At 38.5% G+C, this 22,509-nt stretch overlaps 1 protein-coding gene across 2 annotated transcripts in view; it reads right to left on the bottom strand.

Annotated features, from left to right (window-relative positions):
• Positions 1–2,401: 2,401 nt before the first annotated feature.
• Positions 2,402–22,509, bottom strand: part of LOC124555554 (ubiquitin-conjugating enzyme E2-17 kDa) — a 94,080-nt gene continuing 73,972 nt past the window's right edge. The window contains exon 4 of one of the 2 annotated variants that reach the window (XM_047129509.1): positions 2,402–2,706. In XM_047129509.1, the coding sequence (XP_046985465.1) occupies positions 2,536–2,706 (171 nt within the window). In that variant the 3' untranslated portion in view covers positions 2,402–2,535. Of the gene's footprint in view, positions 2,707–12,210; positions 13,097–22,509 lie in introns of those variants that run through there. The other variant, XM_047129510.1, reaches the window with a different exon arrangement.

A 22,509-nucleotide genomic window follows, 5' to 3' on the forward strand; every position in this document is an offset into this window, starting at 1 on the left:
CAGAAACACAACTTTCTATCCACCTCTGCAACACATGGTCAACCTTCCCGTACTGTCACTGCATTTTTAATCACCCTTACGCTATTCTGAACAATTATGAAGGGACACTATTGGTCACACACAACTTCATATCCACCTTGCACTGACTGTGATTGTTTTCCACTCTGACAGTGATTTAGCTATGTTTAATGCCATCCAAACATATTCTGCGCCACCTTGCTTTGCTACAACTACATTATTGTAAACCAAACAAAAAAAATATTCTGTAAGAACCACTATACACAAGACCATTCCCATACATACTATAATAAGTATTCTAAGCCGTCTCTCAGTGTCATCCCATACAGGTCACTTGTTTATATGTTGGCGTCTCACTTTTTAGCCCACAGCGTCATCACAATAATTATTTCTATCCCTGAAATTACGAATGAGTGTGCACAATAAGATACCTATAAGTTCTTGTAAATGATATTTGTTAGAAAGAGGTTTATGAACTACACCAGGGAACCTTAAATTTCAATAAAGCCAAGAAATTAGCAAACCCATTTGCAAATCATCATTATCAAATTAAGACTGTAGCAATACTAAGTGGGTGGTGGAGCATGCAGTAATAAAGTGGTGTCTTGAGAGATTCAGTGAAGATTTTCAACTTACATAGTAGATTACTTAATAACCGAGTTACAAAATGTTGAAAATTAACTTGATATTTTTGTCTGATACTGGCAAGTTTAATGTTCGTAATACCAAGGACTGCTGTGCATGTCAATGAAAAATAAAGGTCCAGAGCAACTGCAGTCATAATTCGGTTCAAAACATGAACTGATTGCTATTGATTGCTATTTGTCAAAAATTGATAAAATATCAAGCATTTGTCCAAGTGTGAAGAAAAACAGATGGTCTATTTTCCAATGTAGAAAGCTAATAGTAGCTTCCTTTCAATATTAATAAGGTAACAATTTATCACTTTCAAAAGAGAGGATACTCATAATATAGTGTGTGCGTCAGACATCTGCAAGCAGCAATCTACTATATGAGGTATGCAGAAAAACTGTTTGGGTTTAAAAGGGTAGGATGACTGTGCTGGCAGATTTAAGTCTTTAACTAGTTTGTGAGGCTTGATTTGGTGATATGGTAGCCATAAAATGCAAAGCTTTTATTTCTGTTTCTGGTATCTCTCAATTTTAATGTTAGTAAGAGTTGGGTAGATATTCTAATTCTGTTTACATTTGAAAGTAATATTTTGATAAGAATCACCAACAGATTTTTTAATTAAAATAATCTGTTACATTATTTTCATCAGCCTATTACTGCTACTAATAAATATCCACAAGAAAACACAAAAACTGTAAAATCCGATAATATATTATCTGCAATTTGTTTACATTCATTATAATTCATGTTCCTCAAACAATACGAAGATTCACCTGACAAGTTCTCAACAAATCAATCTTTGTACTGATAATAGAACAATTCTCTCTCTTTATTGGAATGAAACAGTCTAACCAAAAGTACCTGGATGCCACCTGAAAAACAGTATGCATAGATAAAATCTGCTGCCAGTTACATGAATGTTATACTTTTAATAAGTCAGTGTAGAACATTTGTCACTGTTAAGAAGAAGAAGAAGAAGAAGAAGAAGAAGAAGATGGAGGAGAAGGAGGAGGAGGAGGAAGTAAACATGGACTGACTGAAGTCCAAAACTGAGTGTAACAATTTTTGATCTCCAGAGCCAGATGACAGTACAATGTATTAACCATACACCAACAATTGTCCACTGCTCTACCCCATGTACTCCATCACTGCAGTTTTTCACTATGGAGAGTGTTGTAAAGGTGAAGGAATGTCAAATGTGTTAGATGCCATCAAACCAATCCCCCTCCCACCCCAAAAAAGGTGCATGCGCCACACATGCAACTGATAGCAGTTTCAGGTGGTCGTCTGGGTATTTTTGCTTATATTGTTTCACATGTGTGTTAAATGATGTGCCATTTGTTGTAAATCACAAAAACCTAGCAGCAGCAGTTACATAAGTAAAAAAGGAGAGGGACAGTCATGTTTAATACTAAAGTGTTTGCAATCAGTTACATCCGATGGAACTCCAATAATGTTAATCACACAATTAACAAAAATTTGTAAGTAATTCACATGAATGGCTACAGTACTTAAAATCTGTAGGCAGATCAGAAAACTCAACTTATTTGTCACAACATTTTGCCCTGCACAGAAACTATAAAAAATTTAGAAACTTTTACACAGTTTAAGGAAATAAAACAAATGGTTGCCTCCTGCACACAGTGTGAAAGCAGTTCTTACAGGTTCAAATGGCAACAAACATATAAAATTTTGAAAGACAGCAGTAGAGATCAGTTCTCTCTATTTGAAACAAAAATACCTCTGCATATAAAAACAAAAGTGAAATTTATTTTTGTTATTCAACAGAAGAATTACTTCATTCTCACTACATCATCATACATATAATTTTTATATAGTTTGTAGACACTGGAGACACCCACATACAATGTCTTCTGTTACTCCCTAAGGTTGGCCATTGTCATCCACAGTTTCTTCTCTGCTTTCTTGGTAATTAATCCAAGACTGTTCTACTACAGCAGAAACTCTCTTCTCATATTCCCGTTTGTTCTCTTGATACAGTTGTGCAGCAACAGAATTTGCAGGAGAATTTGGATTGGGCTCATCTAAGAGAGACTAATAAAAAAAAAGTTCAATTTATTCATTTGTTACTTTCACGTCACATATACATGGGAATTTGTGGTAGTATATTGTGTTAAAGAAAGACTCGTGATAATTCAGACCGCTCACAGGTAATGATATACAACTGACTGACTTCACGCACACACACAATCATACTGCAGATCATGTCATGAAATTTTTTCAGTTTTCTTATCATTTCACCACATACAAACATTGTTTCAAGCACATTACAATATTATGGACTTACAAAAAACCAATGGGAATGAATTAGCTTATCCAATCAGATACAGATCTCTAAAGGTATTAGAAACAAGAGATTCTGCATACAACAGTTAAACAAACATGGCGTTTCTTTGTAAAGTTGACATCCGGTTGCACTTACCTGGTTTATTCATCATATTATTGCACAGTAACCCATTCTGCCACTGTCATTTCATTAATCCCAACCATTTGGTATTAGTTTCACATAAAACAGGCAGTCAGTTACACTGATGTGACAAAAGTCATAGGATACCACCTAATATCGTGTTGGACTTCCTTTTGCCATGCATAGTGCAGCAACTCGACATGACATCGACTCAACAGGTTGTTGAAAGTTGTCTGTGGAAATATTGAGCCATGCTGCCTCTACAGCCATCCACAAATTGCAAAAGTGCGCCAGTGCAGGATTTTGTGCATCAAATGATCTCTCTTGTTTCTCATCAATGTTTGATGGGACTCATGTCGGGTGAACTGGATGGCAAAATCATTCCCTCGAACTATTAACAACTGTGGCTCAGTGACGTGGGGCACTGTCATCCACAAAAATTCCACTGAAGTCCATGAATGGCTGCAAACAGTCTCAAAGTAGCCAAACATAGCCCTTTCCAGTCAATGACTGGTTCAGTTGGACCAGAGGACCCAGTCCATTCCATATGAATGCTGCTCACACCATTGTGGAGCCACCACCAGCTTGCACACTGCCTTGTTGACAACTTGGGACCATGGGCTCATAGGGTTGCACCACACTCAAACTCAACCATCAGCTTTTACCAACTGAAATCGGGACTCGCCTGACCAGACCATGGATTTTCATCTAGGGTCCAAACAATGTGGTCATGAGCCCAGGAGAGGTGCTGCAGGCGATGTCATGCTGTTAGAAAAGGCACATCAGTCGTCTGTTGCCATAGCTCATTGACACCAAATTTCACTGCACTGTAGTAGCAGGTATGTTTGTCCTATGTCCCAAATTGATTTCTGTGGTTATTTCACAAAGTGTTCTGTCTGTTAGCACTGACAACTCAACGCAAACACTGCAGCTCTCAGTTAAGTGAAGACCATGTGCCACTGCATTGTCTGTGGTGAGAGATAATGCCTGAAATTTGGTGTTCTTGGCACACACTAGACACTGCAGATATCTGAATACTGAATTCCTTAATGACTTCTGAAATGGAATGTCATATGAATTTATCTTCACCTACCATTCCATGTTCAAAGTCTTAATTCCTGTCATGCAATCATTAGCATGTCGGACACCTTATCACATGAATCATCTGAGTACAAATGACAGCTCCGCCAATGCAATGCCCTTTTATACCTTGTGTATGCGATACTATTGCCATCTGTATGTGTGCATATCACTACCCCATGACTTTTGTCATCTCAGTGTATTACATTTTACTTGCCAAAACCTGTCTGATTAAAAGGGATGCACCTCAAAGATGCAACACAGGACACAACAAATAATGAACACACATACATATTATTCCCTCCTTCTTCCTTCCGATCATTTAACATATATTTTTTGTTTGAGTCATGTTCTAGCATTTCTCTCTTCCCTCCCCCCCTCCTCCCCCACCACCACATGCATGCACATCCCTGAGCGAAGTGGCATAGGCAAGACATTGACTCTATATTTGGGAGGACAGTGGTTCGAATGCCCACACAGCTATCTAGATATGTGTGTTCTGCAATTTCCGTACATCAGTTTAGGTGAATGCCTCGATGGTTCCCTCATAGGACACAACTAATATATTTCCCTTACCTGAGCTTGTGTTCTGTCTCAAAATACCTAGATGATGAGACAAACTCTAGTATCCCCACATCGCCCTCTCTGCAGACGGATCAGATTCTTCCGTGACAACATGCTTTTCTAATACATCATTAACTCCAAAATAATGGTCTGTAACATCATTTACTTGTTTTATCACATTTAGCCTTGCAGCCTCATTCCAGAAATGGTAGTTGATATTGAGTACTTTTCATGATCCCACATGTTTGACATAGAAATGGTACCCAATCCAGCACTGACATTTTCGTATAGCAAATATACAAACACGTCACACAAATTAGAGAACACATCAGATCAAACCAGATTTTCACTTCCATAATGGCCTTCATATTACCAACAGAACCCTGAGAGATTTTATTACAAAAGTATATCAGCAGCAAAGCATTCTAATGAAAGCACTGCAATATTATTACAACACTGCCTTGTTATACAGTTATGTGCAACTAATATTACCTATGTAATGTAACTGGATAGATAAAAAAGTCTACTCACCAAGTGGAAGCAGGAGACCACACATTTAAAAAAATTTTTACTTATGCAAGCTTTCGAAGACAGTGACTACTCCTCCCAGCACAAGGGTTGAAGGGCAAGTAAAAGGGGTGAAGGAAAATGACTGGAGAGGTTTAGAAAATGGGACAGAGTTCAGAAAATTCACCCAGAACCCTTGGTCAGCGGAGACTTACTGGACAGGATGAGAAGGGAAGTCTTTCCTTCTCATCCCATCCACTAAGTCTCCCCTTACCTGGGATTCTGGGTGACTTTTCTGAACTCTAGTGCCTTTCCTGAACCTCTCCAGACCTTTTCCTTCACCCCTCTTCCCTCCCTTTCAACCCTTCTGCTGGAAACTTACATAAGTAAAACCTTTTTTTAATGTGTTTTTTTCGTTGCCACTTTGTGAGTAGATTTTTTATCTATCTAGTTACATTATACTGTCAAAATTGATTATGTTTGCTGTTATAATATTAGCTATGGACAATTACCAGAATGCTGTAAGTTTCAAACAACCAACAGAACCCAAATGTCTAATGAATTACCCTACTTTCAGCTTATAATACACACTCAAATTTGCTTTACAAATACCAAAGTTTCAACAGATGGCTTGGCATAACTGTCCAGGAGCTGTTGATTTAGAAGTACAAACCTAAGTGTCTTAAATTTATTAGCAAAAAGATTATTATTATGGGCTTTCTACAGAATTAATTTATTTTGTTAACCAGTTTTCAACTTGCAAGGCTATCATCGGACTTTTAACATACTATTGTTGTTGGAGATGATGGCCTCATAAGCCAAAAACTGGTTAACAAAATAAATTATTACTGCAGAACATACATAATATTGTGGTTTCCATTTGTAATTATGAAGTTTTTGTACTATGAAGTCACAGAAGAACCAGTCTACAGGTCTTAAATTTCTTTAATTTTTTATTGGAATTCCTGTGTGACAGCTAGCAGTGATAAGTGCATGTAAAAGAGCAGAACTTTACTAGTTTACTTGGTTTATAGTGTCCAACACAAAGACAATGAAATAGTATCACCTCCTAACAGCAGTGAATACACTAAGTTGATAGCACAAGTAATGGGGTGTATTCCATTAGAAGTGTTACTGAAGGAAACTGGAAATTGTTCTAATAGTGTAACACAGCAATGGACTCACAGAAAAGAATTTGTCAAGTTATCCAAGATTTTCTCTTCATCAGATACACTACGTAACGTAATCTGTAACAATTATTTGTCTTCTGCCTTAAACAAACCAAATTTTAACACAATTAATAGATAGAAGAAAGATGAGAAAAAAGGCATGCTTGGGTCTGCTGCAAGTCACTTCTGCACAGCTGTATCTGAAAGTGCCACCAGAGCTATAAACATGTAATCATTAGTTTACAATCTCAAATTGGGAAACTATGCTTTTTAGTGGGGTTAACAGATAATCTCAATATCTTACTGAAGATGGTAAGCACTGTGCAAGCTGGAAAATATGATATATCTGTTCAAATCACAACAACTCTGCCTAACGCATATATGGGTCTCAGTTCACAACCTGCATTTTATTTACAATTGAGGCAGGATTCACAAGAGATGGCATAATAAATTACCACAATCCGCACATGGGGGGAGATGCAAATCCTCAGGCAGCTGTGGAGGTGAGACATTAGGATCAAATATGGACAGGAGTTGTCAGTGACACTCTTAGAGCCATACACATTACCAAACAGATTAAAAGGTACTGTGTATCACAGATTTCAGTTAAATAACCAGTGCAAAATTTAGTACTTTACCCCTGCAGAAAGGCAGTGACTGGATTATGCACAACATGGCACCTCCACATTCTCTACACATCATGCGGCAGTACCTCACCTCAATGTTTCCTGGCCAACGGCTTGGTCCAGGTACTGTAGCATGGCCTTCCCAATCACCAGACGTGAATCCATTGGATTTATGGTTAAGGGAACATTTTAAAGGCATAAAGGACATTTGAAACCCTCAACAACATGCAGATGTTACAGGAGCATGTGACCAATGCATCCTATGCAATCTGTATGGAGCCAGGTGTATCTGAAAGAGTGCACAATTCACTTCAAAGATGGGCTGATGGCTGTGTCAGGTTGCATGGTGACCACATGCAGCACTGCCCATAGCACCTACTTCTACATTACAGACACATGGGAATGAGAGGACAGATTGGCCCATATCTCAACTGGTATTGGTTTACAGACATATCATTACAGGAATTTTATGTCCAATTTTGACAAATACTACCTCCTGCAGGAATATGTGACACGTTTTTTAAACATCCTGTGTGTGTTTGGGGGGGGGGGGGACACAATATAGTTAGTCAGCAATATGTAACATTATTTGTTCTCTATAAATCAAAGCAAGCATTTAGAAAGTAGTTAAGATGGAAATTGTAACACAAGATTAAAAAAATATGTTCACATTATACAATGACGTAATCTACATCATTCAAATAATGTTCACTTCTAAGGTGCACACCAGATGATTAGTTGGCTATATATTATCTACTTACCACCAGAAAGCAAGGGGCCTACATTCAGGCAGTAGAAAGAACATAGCGCGCATCCTCTATTATAGTACCACAGCAGACTCAGTGGTTTATGTTAAAGTTGTACCCAAAATATCAAAACTGTAGCTAACATAAGTGTTGTTACAGATGGCATAACTTCTCAGATTTCAAAAGGCTTATTAATGCAGAAAGTGCCCAATAACTATAACAAGATTTATTTGTTGAACCTACATACTGATCTGCAGCCAAAAATAACACTTATGTTGTCCTAGGTACCCAACCTATATTATACCAACATTTTGTAAGACAACACTAAATTCTATAAAATCTGTGGAATGCATGAAGTTTCCGCACAACAGATATTATTCAAAACACCAAATTAAGATGTTTAACTACACTGCAGGAATCCACAACATGAAATATACTCTCTCAGTGCCTCAATATGTTATCAGGTACACTTAAAAATGAGTCTGACTAAACCACCATGTACAGTCATAAGAACATATAAAATGTCTGACACCTAAAGGCACGTTCGCTATGATTATTCTGGCTTTATAGTTGTTTTTTTTATTTTTTTTTTTTTTAAAGGAAACTATAATGAAGGAAGCAGAAGTACACACTGAGTAGGGCAAGCCTATGTATCAAGTTTAAGAGCGAATTTCAAATCATTTTATCACACACTTTTTTTCTGATAATCGTACACATATCCTTAGCTTAAGCACGTTATCAGACAACAGCAATGTTTGTTTTCGATAGGCAAATACATTACCAAGATAATTTGTCAAGTCGTCATTGAACACAGAAGTTTATTCAACTAACATCCACAGATAAAATAATTCATGTTGAGTAAAAAATACCATTGTAGCTGTATGGTTGCTTTATTTAAAAAGCATGACCAAATTTGTAATGTTAGTTACATCATCAGGTGAGGGCCTCAACAAGAAGACACTGTGAAAAATACAGGAAGTGACAATCCTGGATAAAACGAATGTCAGATCATTGCAAAAGTGGCTGAACACAAGTGATATAAAATGTGACAACGACCAATACATACACTTACAACATAATACTGGAACACAAAGTATGTTAAACTTTTTGCTCTGATTCCTAGAATTTCACTCTATTTATAAAAAACATGTTGCAGCCCATAACAGATTAATGTAGGAGGGGGGCCAATAGCCATAACCTAAAAAGGAATATAAATAAATCATTAAAATACGGTGTGTTTAGGAGAACAGAAGTGAACAGAAAATATTGGAGAATGCTATACCACGTATTTAGTGGATTAGACGAGTGGAGTACAGGGCTGCGCCACTGCTGGCCGCAAACTAACATGGAAACGTATGGCGGACCACTAGACTTGTAGCGCATGCCCAGTGGATGCTGAGTGTGAGCAAAATATTAGAAATTGGTTGTACACGAGATCTCAAAGTCAAATACTTGCAATAGAAAATCTAAAATGAATACTACTGAAAGACATAAATGGTGTGACTATTACTAATGGAAAAAAAACACTAAAAGAGAAGGGCCCATAAAGTATCAAACTATAAAAAGAGCCAAAAATGGGGAGAGGGGGGGGGGGAGGAGTGGGAAGATAGAGAGGGAGGCAATGCACAAACAGGTAAACAGGCTGGATCATTCACCGAGATAGTCAAAATTAGCCAAGATCAATCTATGTTTCAATTCAACTTGGGTGTTGTGAGTATGACTATGAGATAGCTTTTAGGCACCGTTAAATCTATAATTTTTCTAGAACATTAGAAACATTGCTTTTACATTCTCTATGCAACACAGAAAGATTGGATGAATATTGGTAACAGAGTGAGCATCTAAACTGGTACCCAAAGCTGAGTTAAGAGTCCTGCGCAGATGAATATTCCCTAAACCTAACCTCAAATGTTCTACCTGTCTCGCCAATATATTTGTGGAGGCTGTCATTACAGAAATATATTTTTTTATGGTTTGATATTTTATGGGCCCCCTCCTCTTTCCTTTATTAATGTTTCCCACATTATGTCATTTATGTCTTTCAATAGTAGCCAGATAACATTTTTTATTGCTAGTGTTTGACTTTATAATCTCATGTGCACCCAATTCTTAGCAATTTTCTCACACAGTCTGCCTTAGCTCTTCCGGGTATGCACCACCTAGTAGCCCACCATATGTGTCCATGCTAGTTTGTGGTCAGTTGTGGCACAGCCATGTACTCCACACATCTGATCCACTAGTACAGGCAATGGGATTCTCTGATATTTTCTGCTGCCTTCTGTTCCCACAAAAAGCACCATATTTTAGTGTTTTATATATATATATTTTAAACAAAGATGATGTGACTTACCATACGAAAGTGCTGGCAGGTCGATAGAAACACAGACAGACACATACATACACACAAAATTCTAGCTTTCGCAACCAATGGTTGCTTCGTCAGGAAAGAGGGAAGGAGAGGGAAAGACGAAAGGATGTGGGTTTTAAGGGAGAGGGTAAGGAGTCATTCCAATCCCGGGAGTGGAAAGACTTACCTTAGGGGGGAAAAAAGGACAGGTATACACTCGCGCGCGCGCGCGCACACGCACACGCACACGCACACACGCACACGCACACACGCACACACACACACACACACACACACACACACACACACACACACACACACAAGATCATTGCCAAAAGTGGCTTGTGTCTGTGTATGTGCGGATGGACATGTGTGTGTGCGCGCGCGAGCGCGCGCGCGAGTGTATGCCTGTCCTTTTTTCCCCCTAAGGTAAGTCTTTCCGCTCCCGGGATTGGAATGACTCCTTACCCTCTCCCTTAAAACCCACATCCTTTCGTCTTTCCCTCTCCTTCCCTCTTTCCTGACGAAGCAACCATTGGTTGCAAAAGCTAGAATTTTGTGTGTATGTATGTGTCTGTTTGTGTTTCTATCGACCTGCCAGCGCTTTCGTATGGCAAGTCACATCATCTTTGTTTTTAAATATATTTTTCCCGCGTGGAATGTTTCCCTATTATATGGTTCCGGCTATTAACTCCATCGTGGGCTGTGACACGATTTTTAAAATGGAGTGAAATTCTAGGAATCAGGGAAAATGTTTAATATCATTTGTACTTCAGTATCATGTTCTAACTGTAAGTACTTGTCATTGTCACATTTTATATTACTTACATTCCGCAACTTTTGGCAATGATCCAACATTCTTTTTATCCAATGTTCTCACTTCCAAGTATTTTTCATGGTTATTTTCTATTCAGGACATCACCTGATGATGTAGCTAACTTTATGAAACCAGCTGTGCTTTTTAAATAAAGTAACCATACAGCCGCAGCGGTTGTTTTAACTCAACACAAGTCATTATTAAGATGTGCACACTACCTGTCCACTCATCAATTTATCAAGCAAATGTCAAAAACTAAGTCTACACTGGACAGATTGATATTTCCCTAAAAAATAAACAATCATTCCTTGTTGTTACTGAATTCTCCTGTAAGAATAATGGGTCAAATATCTATTCTTCCATTAAATAACAACCACTCATATAAGGTACAGTTATACACACAACACTTTCAAGATATTGCTTAAAACAAGTATTTCCTTGACCATAAAAACACCACGGGATCAAGTTCTTTTCAGTATCTGACGCACTGCATCACATTAACATTGCACAAATACAAAGTATTTTATGCTTCAGTGCCAGATAGCAGCCAGGTACAGTCCTTAATGGACATGAATAATATTTAGTGTGGTCTTAATTGTGGTCCCAGAAACTGCAGTTTTAGAATGTAGGTTACCTTTCACACCCACGTCCGTACCCCCCCCCCCCCCCCCCTCCCTTTCTCTCTCCCTGTAAGTATTAAACTTTCAGCTGTGGGAACAAATTTAAGCTGCTGTAATATTTTCAGTCCAACTTTGTGCAATGTTGAACATATCTCCTGACAAAAACTTGAGTCTACAAGAGCGTAACATGCCAAATATATTGCTACAGGGTCACCTATGTATACACACACAGTAAATTCACCAATCTACATTTTAAAGGTATGTTTAGAAAACCTGTGACTGTCTAGCAGCTCTCATATACAGCAACTTCATTACATTATTATTGTTGTTGTTGAGAGTTTTAACTCTGGATTGTGAATGTACAAGTATCCTCCAGAACACTTCTACTGAGATATAAGGAAAACGATAAGACTGAAGAACTACAACAACATGGCCCTTCAACTGTGTGTCACAATTAACCACAATACAATGTGGCAACTAGTATCTTGTAATTGCTTCAGTTCATGGAATAGCCAATTCTGTGTATGAAAGAAAACTCAGAACTTTGGAAGACGAATATGAATGCACATTGTCACAAAGTTTACTGCTGAATAAGTGATTTAGCACCATGACAACTATAAGAATATATAAAATCAGTGTAAATTTAAATGACAAGTGAAGTATCAGCACTTTATTACCATGTTTTTTAACTTCACATGATTTGGATTTCAGTTGCATCCGAAGAAGGTATTCAGCACTACAACAGAGCCACAGCTGAACTGTATTCTGATCTGGTCGTCAGCACAATCTAGTAATCTAGGTCATTCAGATCAATGAGGGCTCAACAAAGTGACAATTCGCAGCATTTTTTATATCATTAGGTTTATATTAATAAACTTTAGATAAAAAGGTACATCTAATACAGATTATGTGATCAAACAATGAAGTAAATTTTACTTCATTTTCTAATAAACTGCTAATTCATTTGATACTAATAAATCAAAGCAATCTTTGATAAAGCAGTCAAATTGGAAATTGTAACAAAAGATTAAAAACATATGTTCATGTTACAAAATGATGTAATCTACATTTTTCAAATAATGTTCACTTTTCAGGCACACATATGTGAATTTAATGTTAAAATATTACATTAACATTGACACATACACGATCACAAAACCATTAACGAGTTTCACGTAAAAGATCACAAAAATAATTACAGTATTAGTAAATACATGTAAAGTAAAATAAAATAATAAATCAACAATGAATCAAAACCTAACTCAACATTCAGTTAAATTATTTGACTATTTCAATAAAACTGGAGACAATAAATACGTCTGAACGAGTCAGTTATAAAATTCAAGCACTTTGCAGTTTATATAAACGTTTTAAGCCACTATTAATGTCTTAAGTGGTGTCAAAAGGAGAGAGCACTAATCTAAAAAACTCTGTTCCACACTTGCTTTGACCCTCTTCTCATATTCTCTTCTGTTCTCTTTATAAAGTTGGGCTGCCATAGAATTTGCAGGAGAGTTTGGATTTGGATCACTTAATAGTGACTGAAATTAGAAAGAATAAATTAGTCTGTACAAAAACAAACAGCATACTATTATTACCCTGTGTGTGTGTGTGAACCTTGAAACAATGATTTTAGCTACAGCATGTGATCACATGTAGCAGAAGCTCACATTTCACCACCTTAGGAATATACTGACCCGAACACAGCAATATGTCTACCATGCCTAAAATACTTAAATTTATCTGAAATTATGTCACTATCCTGAGGATGTCAATATATATTTGCTGCCTACAAAAAACAAACAATAAACTTCAAAGTAAATGTATACTCCCCAAACAATTTCTTTCTCTGACAAATATGTATCTCAAGCTTCTAATGTTTCCTCTAGTTAACAAAGAGATATACACTTGGCTACATATGATTATGGTAATAGCGTATTAGCAGCAGTTCTTGTCCAGTGGTTATTTGAGGAAATGTACCTTGGGCGGAATCCATACAGCATCCTGAAGACAGAAATCACTGTTTCTGTGGCACACCGACTCCATTTTCATGTTAGTTTGAACTGAGGTAATATTTGAGAGTTACAATTATATTTGCTTATCATCTAATTTTATGGACGACAGTTCTGACAGTTGCGAACCTCTGACTAAAATCACTTTTCATACCTATTTTAGCAACTTAGTTACTCATCAGAAAATACCTTTCAAATGTATTTGTTGTAAAGCGTCCATGTTGATTAAGTATGTCTTGTCAAGATATACTTGAAACAGCTGCTCATGAACCACAACACTGCAATTTGACTATTTGCATTTTTTCCCCCCTCTGTGATTGTATGTGGTATTTAAAATAATGAAATTGTTATACACACTGAATATGCCAAAATGGGTCTACAGGAGGAGGAGATATGTAACCACAGAAAGAAGAAGTACCAAGGATGAGAATTCTCCCTCCCAATCTCCCTTTCCCTTCCCCTCCCTCTCCTCCCCACCACAATGAAGCAATGTTGGCATGACAAAAAGTCAAAGACCTCTGAAAGATCCACAATTCCAAACTAATCTAAACAGAAGAAAGAAAGCTATGGTAGAATAAATGCCATCCTTAAATGAAACTTTAACTTTGACTCTGGCCAAAGCTTGGCAGCTCAAATTTATAATTAACAAAACAATAGTGACTATAATGTGACCATTAACTATAATGTGACCATTAACTATAATGTGACCATTAACTATAATGTGACATTTAACTATTACATCTATGTTGGGTGTTACTGTATTGGAAGATCTTGAGTTTTGGACAGTTTAATGTTAAGAATGCATCTGTAACTGGCATATAGAATAAAAGAGTTAATGTAGTCATCTGAGAATTATCAAGATTCCACTTCATATCTATTCAGGTGCCACAAAAGCATGTACAGACAAACAGACTCCAAGATGCTGAAACAAGAGTTTCAAGAGAGCTTTATTCAGGTAGGGATTGTATGAAATTAAGATCAACTCATCCACAATGCATCAAACTACGTATATAAAAAATCTGATATAGACAATATCAAAGGGTTATCAACTACTGCTCTGTTACCTCTCAGCATTGAGACTTGCTTCCATACACCACTAAGGTTGTAGTCATGGTCCCAGTTATAGTAGCTGTTACACACATTCTGATCTCAACAGCCTCGTTTTATTATAGAATCCTGAGAGTCAGTAAGTGGAACAAGATTGCTGTGATTTTTTTTTTGTCAAACAGTTATTTGTGAGGCTGTGTTCAGTAGATGCCAGTTTAGCCAAATATCAGTATTTAATACCTTGCAGTTTAGTACATTCCAAGAATGTGTATGGACCAAACAATATGGTTGCTACCAAACCTAATAGTAGTGTTACTAATTCCAGGAACCTCAAGGACAAGTCTATCTCTTACAGAGTGTAGCATCTCATCATGGGTGGGAAAAAAACAAGTCTAATACCTCACCTGTGCAGGACCCAACCATTTTACTAGAAGTAACCCCACAGACAGGAAAGAGCTCTATATGTGGGTCATCTATATGTGGGTCATATCTCAACATTTTCATATTTTAAATAGTATTACGTTAATGTCTATTCAGCATACCCATTCCCATTATTTCAAAACATGTACAGTGGAAGTATTCTGAATCCAGGTGGCCTGTTTCAAAAATAGTTGTAGCTTTATGAACCAACATATTTAAAACTGATCATTCTGGGCAAGCTGGTGAAAGTTCTGTGCACCAAGTCAGCATGTGTTTACTTGTAGTACACAAAACATTTAACTGACTGTCAACTTTCTTTCTCAAACCATCTATTACTATGTTCAGTCAGTTTTTACAGTGAGGTCCACAGTTTCTAACTATGGGTACCAATAACAGGGTTAGACATTTGGCTTGTGTGTAGGTGGGAGAACCAAGAACACTAACTATAGGTTTCAACAAAACATTTTCATGAAATACAGATCTCATCTATGTCAGGATAATTTTAAAAGAGAATGAAACTGATTTTGTGTGTCAATTTGTCACTTTTGAGAAGATATCGTTTTACTTTACACCAAAAGAGCTAAACAAACCAGCAGCCGGAAGTCAGTAAAACTGCACAAAAAATACCAAGTTTATTTCATATGGTGTAAAATTTAGAGCCACCATTTGCTGGGACACAATTAACTGGTAAATACCACTTTATCTTCTGGAACTCCAGCATGAAAGAAAGTTAGAGAAGAGGACTGGACAGCAAATTGGGGGAAAAATCTTTGATAATATGAAATCACAAGTATGAACTGTTAGGACATGCACACACTGCTGCTATTCACCACATATAACTGTAGTTCCACCTGTAATCTCACATAGGAAACTCAGGTTTGTTTCTTGACGTTTAAAAGGGGTATTTATAACAAGAAAATGATACAAAAATTTAGTTGGCGTACTGTGGTGGTAAGTAACTGACACCTTAAAAAGTTTTGTGGAAAAAGCATAATTTCAATGTTATTAACTTGAGTGTGTGCTCAAACTTTAGGCTGGTCAAGTATGGCATTCCTGGAAGTGGGATGTGCTTTCGGCACTATATGACAGTACAGTACTGTGTGTAGACCACACTTCAGTCATAGGACTCTACAAAAGAAATGGATCAATAGATTCACTAAAAATGAAAGAGACTACATTTCAGTAAGAATAATGTGTCTGTAAATTAAACAACTCAGCACACATTCAAACAAAGCCAGGTACGAACACACTTGGAGCAAATATGTGCAACTGTAGGTTGTGAGGTCAGATAGGTAGAGTAGGGCGGCTCTTATAAGACAAGTTCATAATTGTAATATCCCATCTATTACCTAACAACGTGAGTATCCAACCTTGCCCGGATACGTTATTTATTTCAATCTTCTTTTAGTCCACCTCCTCCTCCTCCTCCTACCCTTCCCCCCCCCCCACCCCCCCGTCTGCAAACTTCCTCCTCCCCCCTCCATATGCCCACCTCCTCCTTCCCCCTTCCCCCCCCCCTCCGTCTGCCCACCTCCTCCATCCCCCTTCCCCCCCCCTCCGTCTGCCCACCTCCTCCTCCTCCCCCCCCCTTCCCCCCCTCCGTCTGCCCACCTCCTCCTCCCCCCTTCCCCCCTCCATCTGCCCACCTCCTCCTCCTCCTCCTCCCCCCCTTCCCCCCCGTATGCCCACCTCCTCCTCCTCCTCCTCCCCCCCTTCCCCCCCGTGTGCCCACCTCCTCCTTCCCCCTCTGTCTACCCACCACCTCCTTCCCCCCCCCCTCCGTCTACCCACCACCTCCTTCCCCCCCCCCTCCGTCTACCCACCTCCTCCTTCCCCCCCCCCCTCTGTCTACCCACCTCCTCCTCCTCCCCCCTCTGTCTACACAGCTCCTCCTCCCCCCCCCCCTCAGTCTATCCACCTCCTCCTTCCCCCCCCCCCCTCAGTCTATCCACCACCTCCTTCCCCCCCCCCCCCTGTCTATCCACCTCCTCCTTCCCCCTCCAGTAAGTAATGTGTATTAAGTTTGGCTGAATCCGATACAGGGGTTTAAGGAAGAACTTTTTAAACATATTTCACACATATTTCACCTGTATCTATTGAAAATTCTGCCCTGCAGTTTTGTTTTCAAGCTGCTCAATGTTTATGATATCATAGCTCCTGAACTGTGTGTTGTACAATGATATAATTTCGCAGGTACAGCAAGTGATATATGTGGATACCATCTCCGAAACGTGTTGCTCATAAAAATAGTAATAAAGAAGTAATAAATTAAAAGGTTATTCCTGATGCACCAGTTTCACTGCATGAACAGCGAAATGTAGTAAGTGGCAAACTTTATTTCTTTCATCTATCTGTGAAGAGTGTTAGTGAAAAAAACTCTCAAAAACGTTTGAAATTGTGTGTAAAGTTGGTTTCAAATCACTGAGTGCTCTCATTCTCAACATTTACAGAAAAAAAAATATTTGCTCTGATGTTAGTGGCACAAAATAACTGGACACAAACTGTCTTCAGTGTTAACGGTTTCCTTTTACAACCTAAGAGTACGTACAGTACCTGTGCGAGAAAATGCCGCACTAGTTGCACTGGAAACGATGGTATTGTGAGAAAAAACATGAATTCTGATACATGAGCTGAGAACAAAGCACTTTTGAGGAAAATATGAGCTGTACGCATACAGATATGAGTACTCTATACTTGAAAAATTACAGAACACTTGGTCTGGAACCAAAGTCGATATATTCCAAAATGGCATTTTGCATGAAATGGTCATGGAACACTTTAATGAACTCGACATGCCTCCAAATCCTTTATTTTGTTTGAGACACTTTGAGATAACAGCAGCTTATAGAGAATTACAGAGAGTTTTTAGATTTAACTTCAACCTTTCATAATGAAGCAACATGTCAGAGTACCTTACCATGTTCCAGTATCTACACCTTCATGAAAAGTGGATAGTAACAGCAATTTATTCACTCAAAATGCCTAAATCAAACAATGGAAAATCTGAGATAGAATAACAACAATATGAATTAGAATAAATTGTTACTCACCACACAGAGGAGGCACTGAGTGGCTGACAACCACATTTAAAAGAAAACTAATCTATTGGACACAGTCTTCCTTCAGATATACAAAACGAACTCCCACTCCCACTCCCACTCCCACTCCCACTCCCACTCCCACTCCCACTCCCACTCCCACTCCCACTCCCACTCCCACTCCCACTCCCACTCCCACTCCCACTCCCACTCCCACTCCCACTCCCACTCCCACTCCCACTCCCACTCCCACTCCCACTCCCACTCCCACTCCCACTCCCACTCCCACTCCCACTCCCACTCCCACTCCCACTCCCACTCCCACTCCCACTCCCACTCCCACTCCCACTCCCACTCCCACTCCCACTCCCACTCCCACTCCCACTCCCACTCCCACTCCCACTCCCACTCCCACTCCCACTCCCACTCCCACTCCCACTCCGTGATGAATTTGAAATAGCATATGGAGAAACTGCAATTTGTCATAATTGTATTCTCCAGACCTGTGTTTGTGAGACGAGGCCTGTACCGTTTTTGCAGCCAAAGCACCATTTCCGACGCACAAAAGAGAAACTTTAACACAGAATACACAATTTTAAAAGAACACAGTTTTCTCATCTTTTGTCACACAAACACTGTACATAGTCGTTTTATAGAGTATCATACAATGAATGCTTTCACGACCAGCTGTCTTCATTGCTGGTGAATCTTCCGGGTTGTATGGTCATAGTCCATGAAACTTTATCCACCCCGATATTTCCATCTATAGACGTGATGGACATCTTTCGAGGTGCTCCTAGGTCTGCTCAATTTTGCAGACCAACAGATCAGATATTGGAGAGTGACATGAATATAGCTTATTCACTCTAAAAAAGAGTTATGGCACAGCAACTTACAGGAGTAGATGTTTTGATAGAAGATGTACATCTTCAGACCAATATTCATTTGTTTCCTGACACAACCTACCTCAGGTTTCAATAATGTGGGCAAAGATGATCTTTGTTGAACATATGAACAAATTATATTTCTGTGACCTATAACTGTGTGTGTTATGCCAGCTTTTGTTTACGAGTATGTAGACACATTGCAAACTTCGTCACCTGCTAACTGTGGTTGATTAGGTCAGCTGCACCAAAAAAAGTGTCAGCACCAAATGAGACCACTCGAAACAGCTACTCTCATCAGCCATCATACTGTAACTTCTTAGACTGAACGAGTAATACCATGAAAAGGAGGCATGATAGAAGTTTATATGTGATCGGCAGAGATAATCATTGTCAAAGATCCAACTTGGATACTAATTATTTAGAGCTAGTGTCCACACATCACTAATTTCCATGGCTAAATCAAACAATGGAAATCTGAGATGGAATACAACAATATGAATTAGAATAAATTACTACTCACCACACAGAGGAGGCACTGAATGGCTAACAAGCATATTTAAAAGAAAACTAATCTATCAGACACAGTCTTCCTTCAGATAAATAAAAAGAAAACACTCACTCACTCACTCACTCACTCACAGAGAGAATGAAAAATAATGAGAAATCTGTGATTTTTAGCAAGATAACCCAAACTCAACAGTTTTTACAAAATGTGAAATTTGGCATTTTCCCTATTCCCTGATACAAAATTTAAATCCGAGGCCAGCAGTTTACTAATATTTGTAACTTGATGGTTAGTGAATCAAAAATTGAATTCGGACTCCCTTTATCAATGTGGAAAACTGTATAATCAACAATGAAAATCGTGTATAGTAACTGTTGATTTCCCACGTATTTAACTTTGGCTCTAGATGTGACCTCAAACTAAGATACCCTACTTCCAACACTCTCCCTTTCGTGCCGTTAGACTTTTCCGATGTAGTAATTGTTTCATTGGTTCACGGGCATCACATCGGATAATGTTGTGGAAGTTGCACAATATTTCAACACGACATCTGCTCATCATCTTCAAATGCTTATTGACGTGTTGCTGCAATGGCTCGCCAATATATACACTAACTAGCTTATCAGCAGAGCTCAGCCATCTTCACTCTGTGTTTGTACAAAAGGGTACTCTGATAAACAGATCCATAAACATTTAAACCTGTACGCACTAAAGCTCAAGAACAGCCATAAGAAACAGAGAACTCCACGAGAATGGTTTTTCTACCAAATATTGGTGGCGTGTCCTTTAAGATTGGCAGGCTGTTCAAAAAACATCAAATAAAATGTGTCTTCCGACCTTCAGCGTGAGTGCAAACTATGCTGGGTTCTGTTAAAGACGACCTAAGTCTAAGGAGACTAGGGATATATAAAATCCCGTGCCAGTGTAGGAAATCACACACTGGCCAGACATGTTGCATTGTTAAGGATAGATGTGCTGAACACAGACATCACACCAGACTGGGTAAGACAGAAAAGTCTGCTGTGGCTGAATACTGTCTTGACACTGGACACAGCATGAACTACAGAGACAAAGATCCTTTTGTCTGCTTCCACATACTGGGACTCCGCGATTACAGAAGCAGTCGAAATTCATATGAGTAACGACATGATTAATAGAGAGACGGAATTTCAACTGAGCAATGCATGGGAACCAGCAATGGCAGTACTAAGGCATCACCAGCCACAGACTGATGAATCCGAGTCAACACAGATGAAGAATCAAAGTCCACACACTTACACTCGGCATCGACACACTGCCCGCAAGCGAACTAGGCCGCTATTTGTGGCCACGCTTTTCCGGTGTTGCGAATGATTAGCCTATGGCCCGTTTGTCCGGCAGGAGGCACTAGATGTCGCCGTGCTCTATGATTTGTCTACGATGACATTATAGCCTCAACCCTTGACACCTATGCTTTTCTAACGAGTCTGCACATATATTGGCGAGCCATTGCAACAACATGTCAGTAAGCACCTGAAGATGATGAGCAGCTGTCTCGTCTAAATACTGTGAACCTTCTACAACCTTATCTGAAGTGAAACCCGTGAAACAATGAAGCTATCTCCATTCCAATTACAGTTTCAGCCATGCTTTTGCATAACCTATCGTAAAAAAAAAAAAGACTCATTTTTGAGAAATCTTTAATGTGGAGCATCAAACAACAGAAAAGCTTGCTTGCTTGGTTTCTTATTTGTTTCTTCTGGAGACTATTGTTCAAAGTTTTCCGTAAAAAAATTAGTAATCCCATGACTCAGTAGATTTTGGGGTACTTTGCTACTCTTTTCAGACACTACCTTACTTCTAGTCAGTTTCAGTGAGATGATGAATTCTACGAGCAAGTCAATGGTGTCTCAATGGATAATCTATCGAGTCCTGCAATCACTAATTTTTATACACAAAAATTTCTAAGCCAGAATTTTATCTATTAAAATGACAAACTATTATCCATACAATATATAAACATGGGACCAATTTTAACCGAAAACAAGCCATGACAATTAGTGATACATGAACAACAGCTCTAAAGATTCGATAGACACGTTTTACCTCTGAAAGATGACAGTTTGATATTTAAGTTTTATCTCTGATAAGTATTCTCTCTGTCAATAAAGTGTAAATTCTACCTAGGCTCCCTTTCACAGTCTTAATGTTTTACTCTCTGACTCCCAACCTGTCAGTCAGCAAACCTCAGCAGAACGAAGAGCACATCAAACGAGATCCAATGTAGTTACTGATGAAATGTCAGGAAACAAAATTTCAAGAACTATAATATTACAACCCACAAAATTGAATTGTAAAAGCTTATGCAGCAATATTAATAATTAAGTTGAAAAGCGAGGGTGGGGGTTTGTAGGTGAAGGGTATCACAAGGAAAAAAAAAAATCAAACAAGAAAAAACAGGAACCATCCTAAGGTACAGTAAAATTGTCTGTGCATGGTGTAACAGATTTTTTTCCCTATTTCTTTCAGATGAGGAAACCAAAAACTGATGAGTGTCCTTAGTCTTAGATACAAAATGCACTTTTTTTTCCTTTTTTGCAAATGATAAAAAAAATCAAATACTTTTTACTGATGATGATCTTGAAGCATTCTTCTCTACAAAGAGCTAACTGTTCTTAGCAAATCTGATGATAGTAGTGCAATGCATGACATTTCCTCTACTGACCACACACACTGCACGGCTTTGTTAGTCATGCATTATCGGCGGCGGGTATGGTCTCTAAATAATGAAAGCTGCCTTCTGTTTTTATCTCCTTCATGGTGATTAGCACCTTGCCCTTAACAATTCCTGACTACATTTTTCTTTAAAAGAGATACCTGACACACTTTCAAGTTATGTGAATGTAAAACACATTAGCATTGTGAAAACATATTGTCACAGAAGAAGCTGAGTGGCACCATGGTGTAGTGGTTATGATACTAAACTGTTGCATGGAGGGTCATGAGTTCAAAACTTACCTGGACTCTACAATTTTAATCTCTATATTCAGTTTGAGTACATTCTAA

This window comes from Schistocerca americana, chromosome X (assembly GCF_021461395.2).
Source record: "Schistocerca americana isolate TAMUIC-IGC-003095 chromosome X, iqSchAmer2.1, whole genome shotgun sequence".
In the NCBI taxonomy this organism is placed as follows: domain Eukaryota; kingdom Metazoa; phylum Arthropoda; class Insecta; order Orthoptera; family Acrididae; genus Schistocerca; species Schistocerca americana.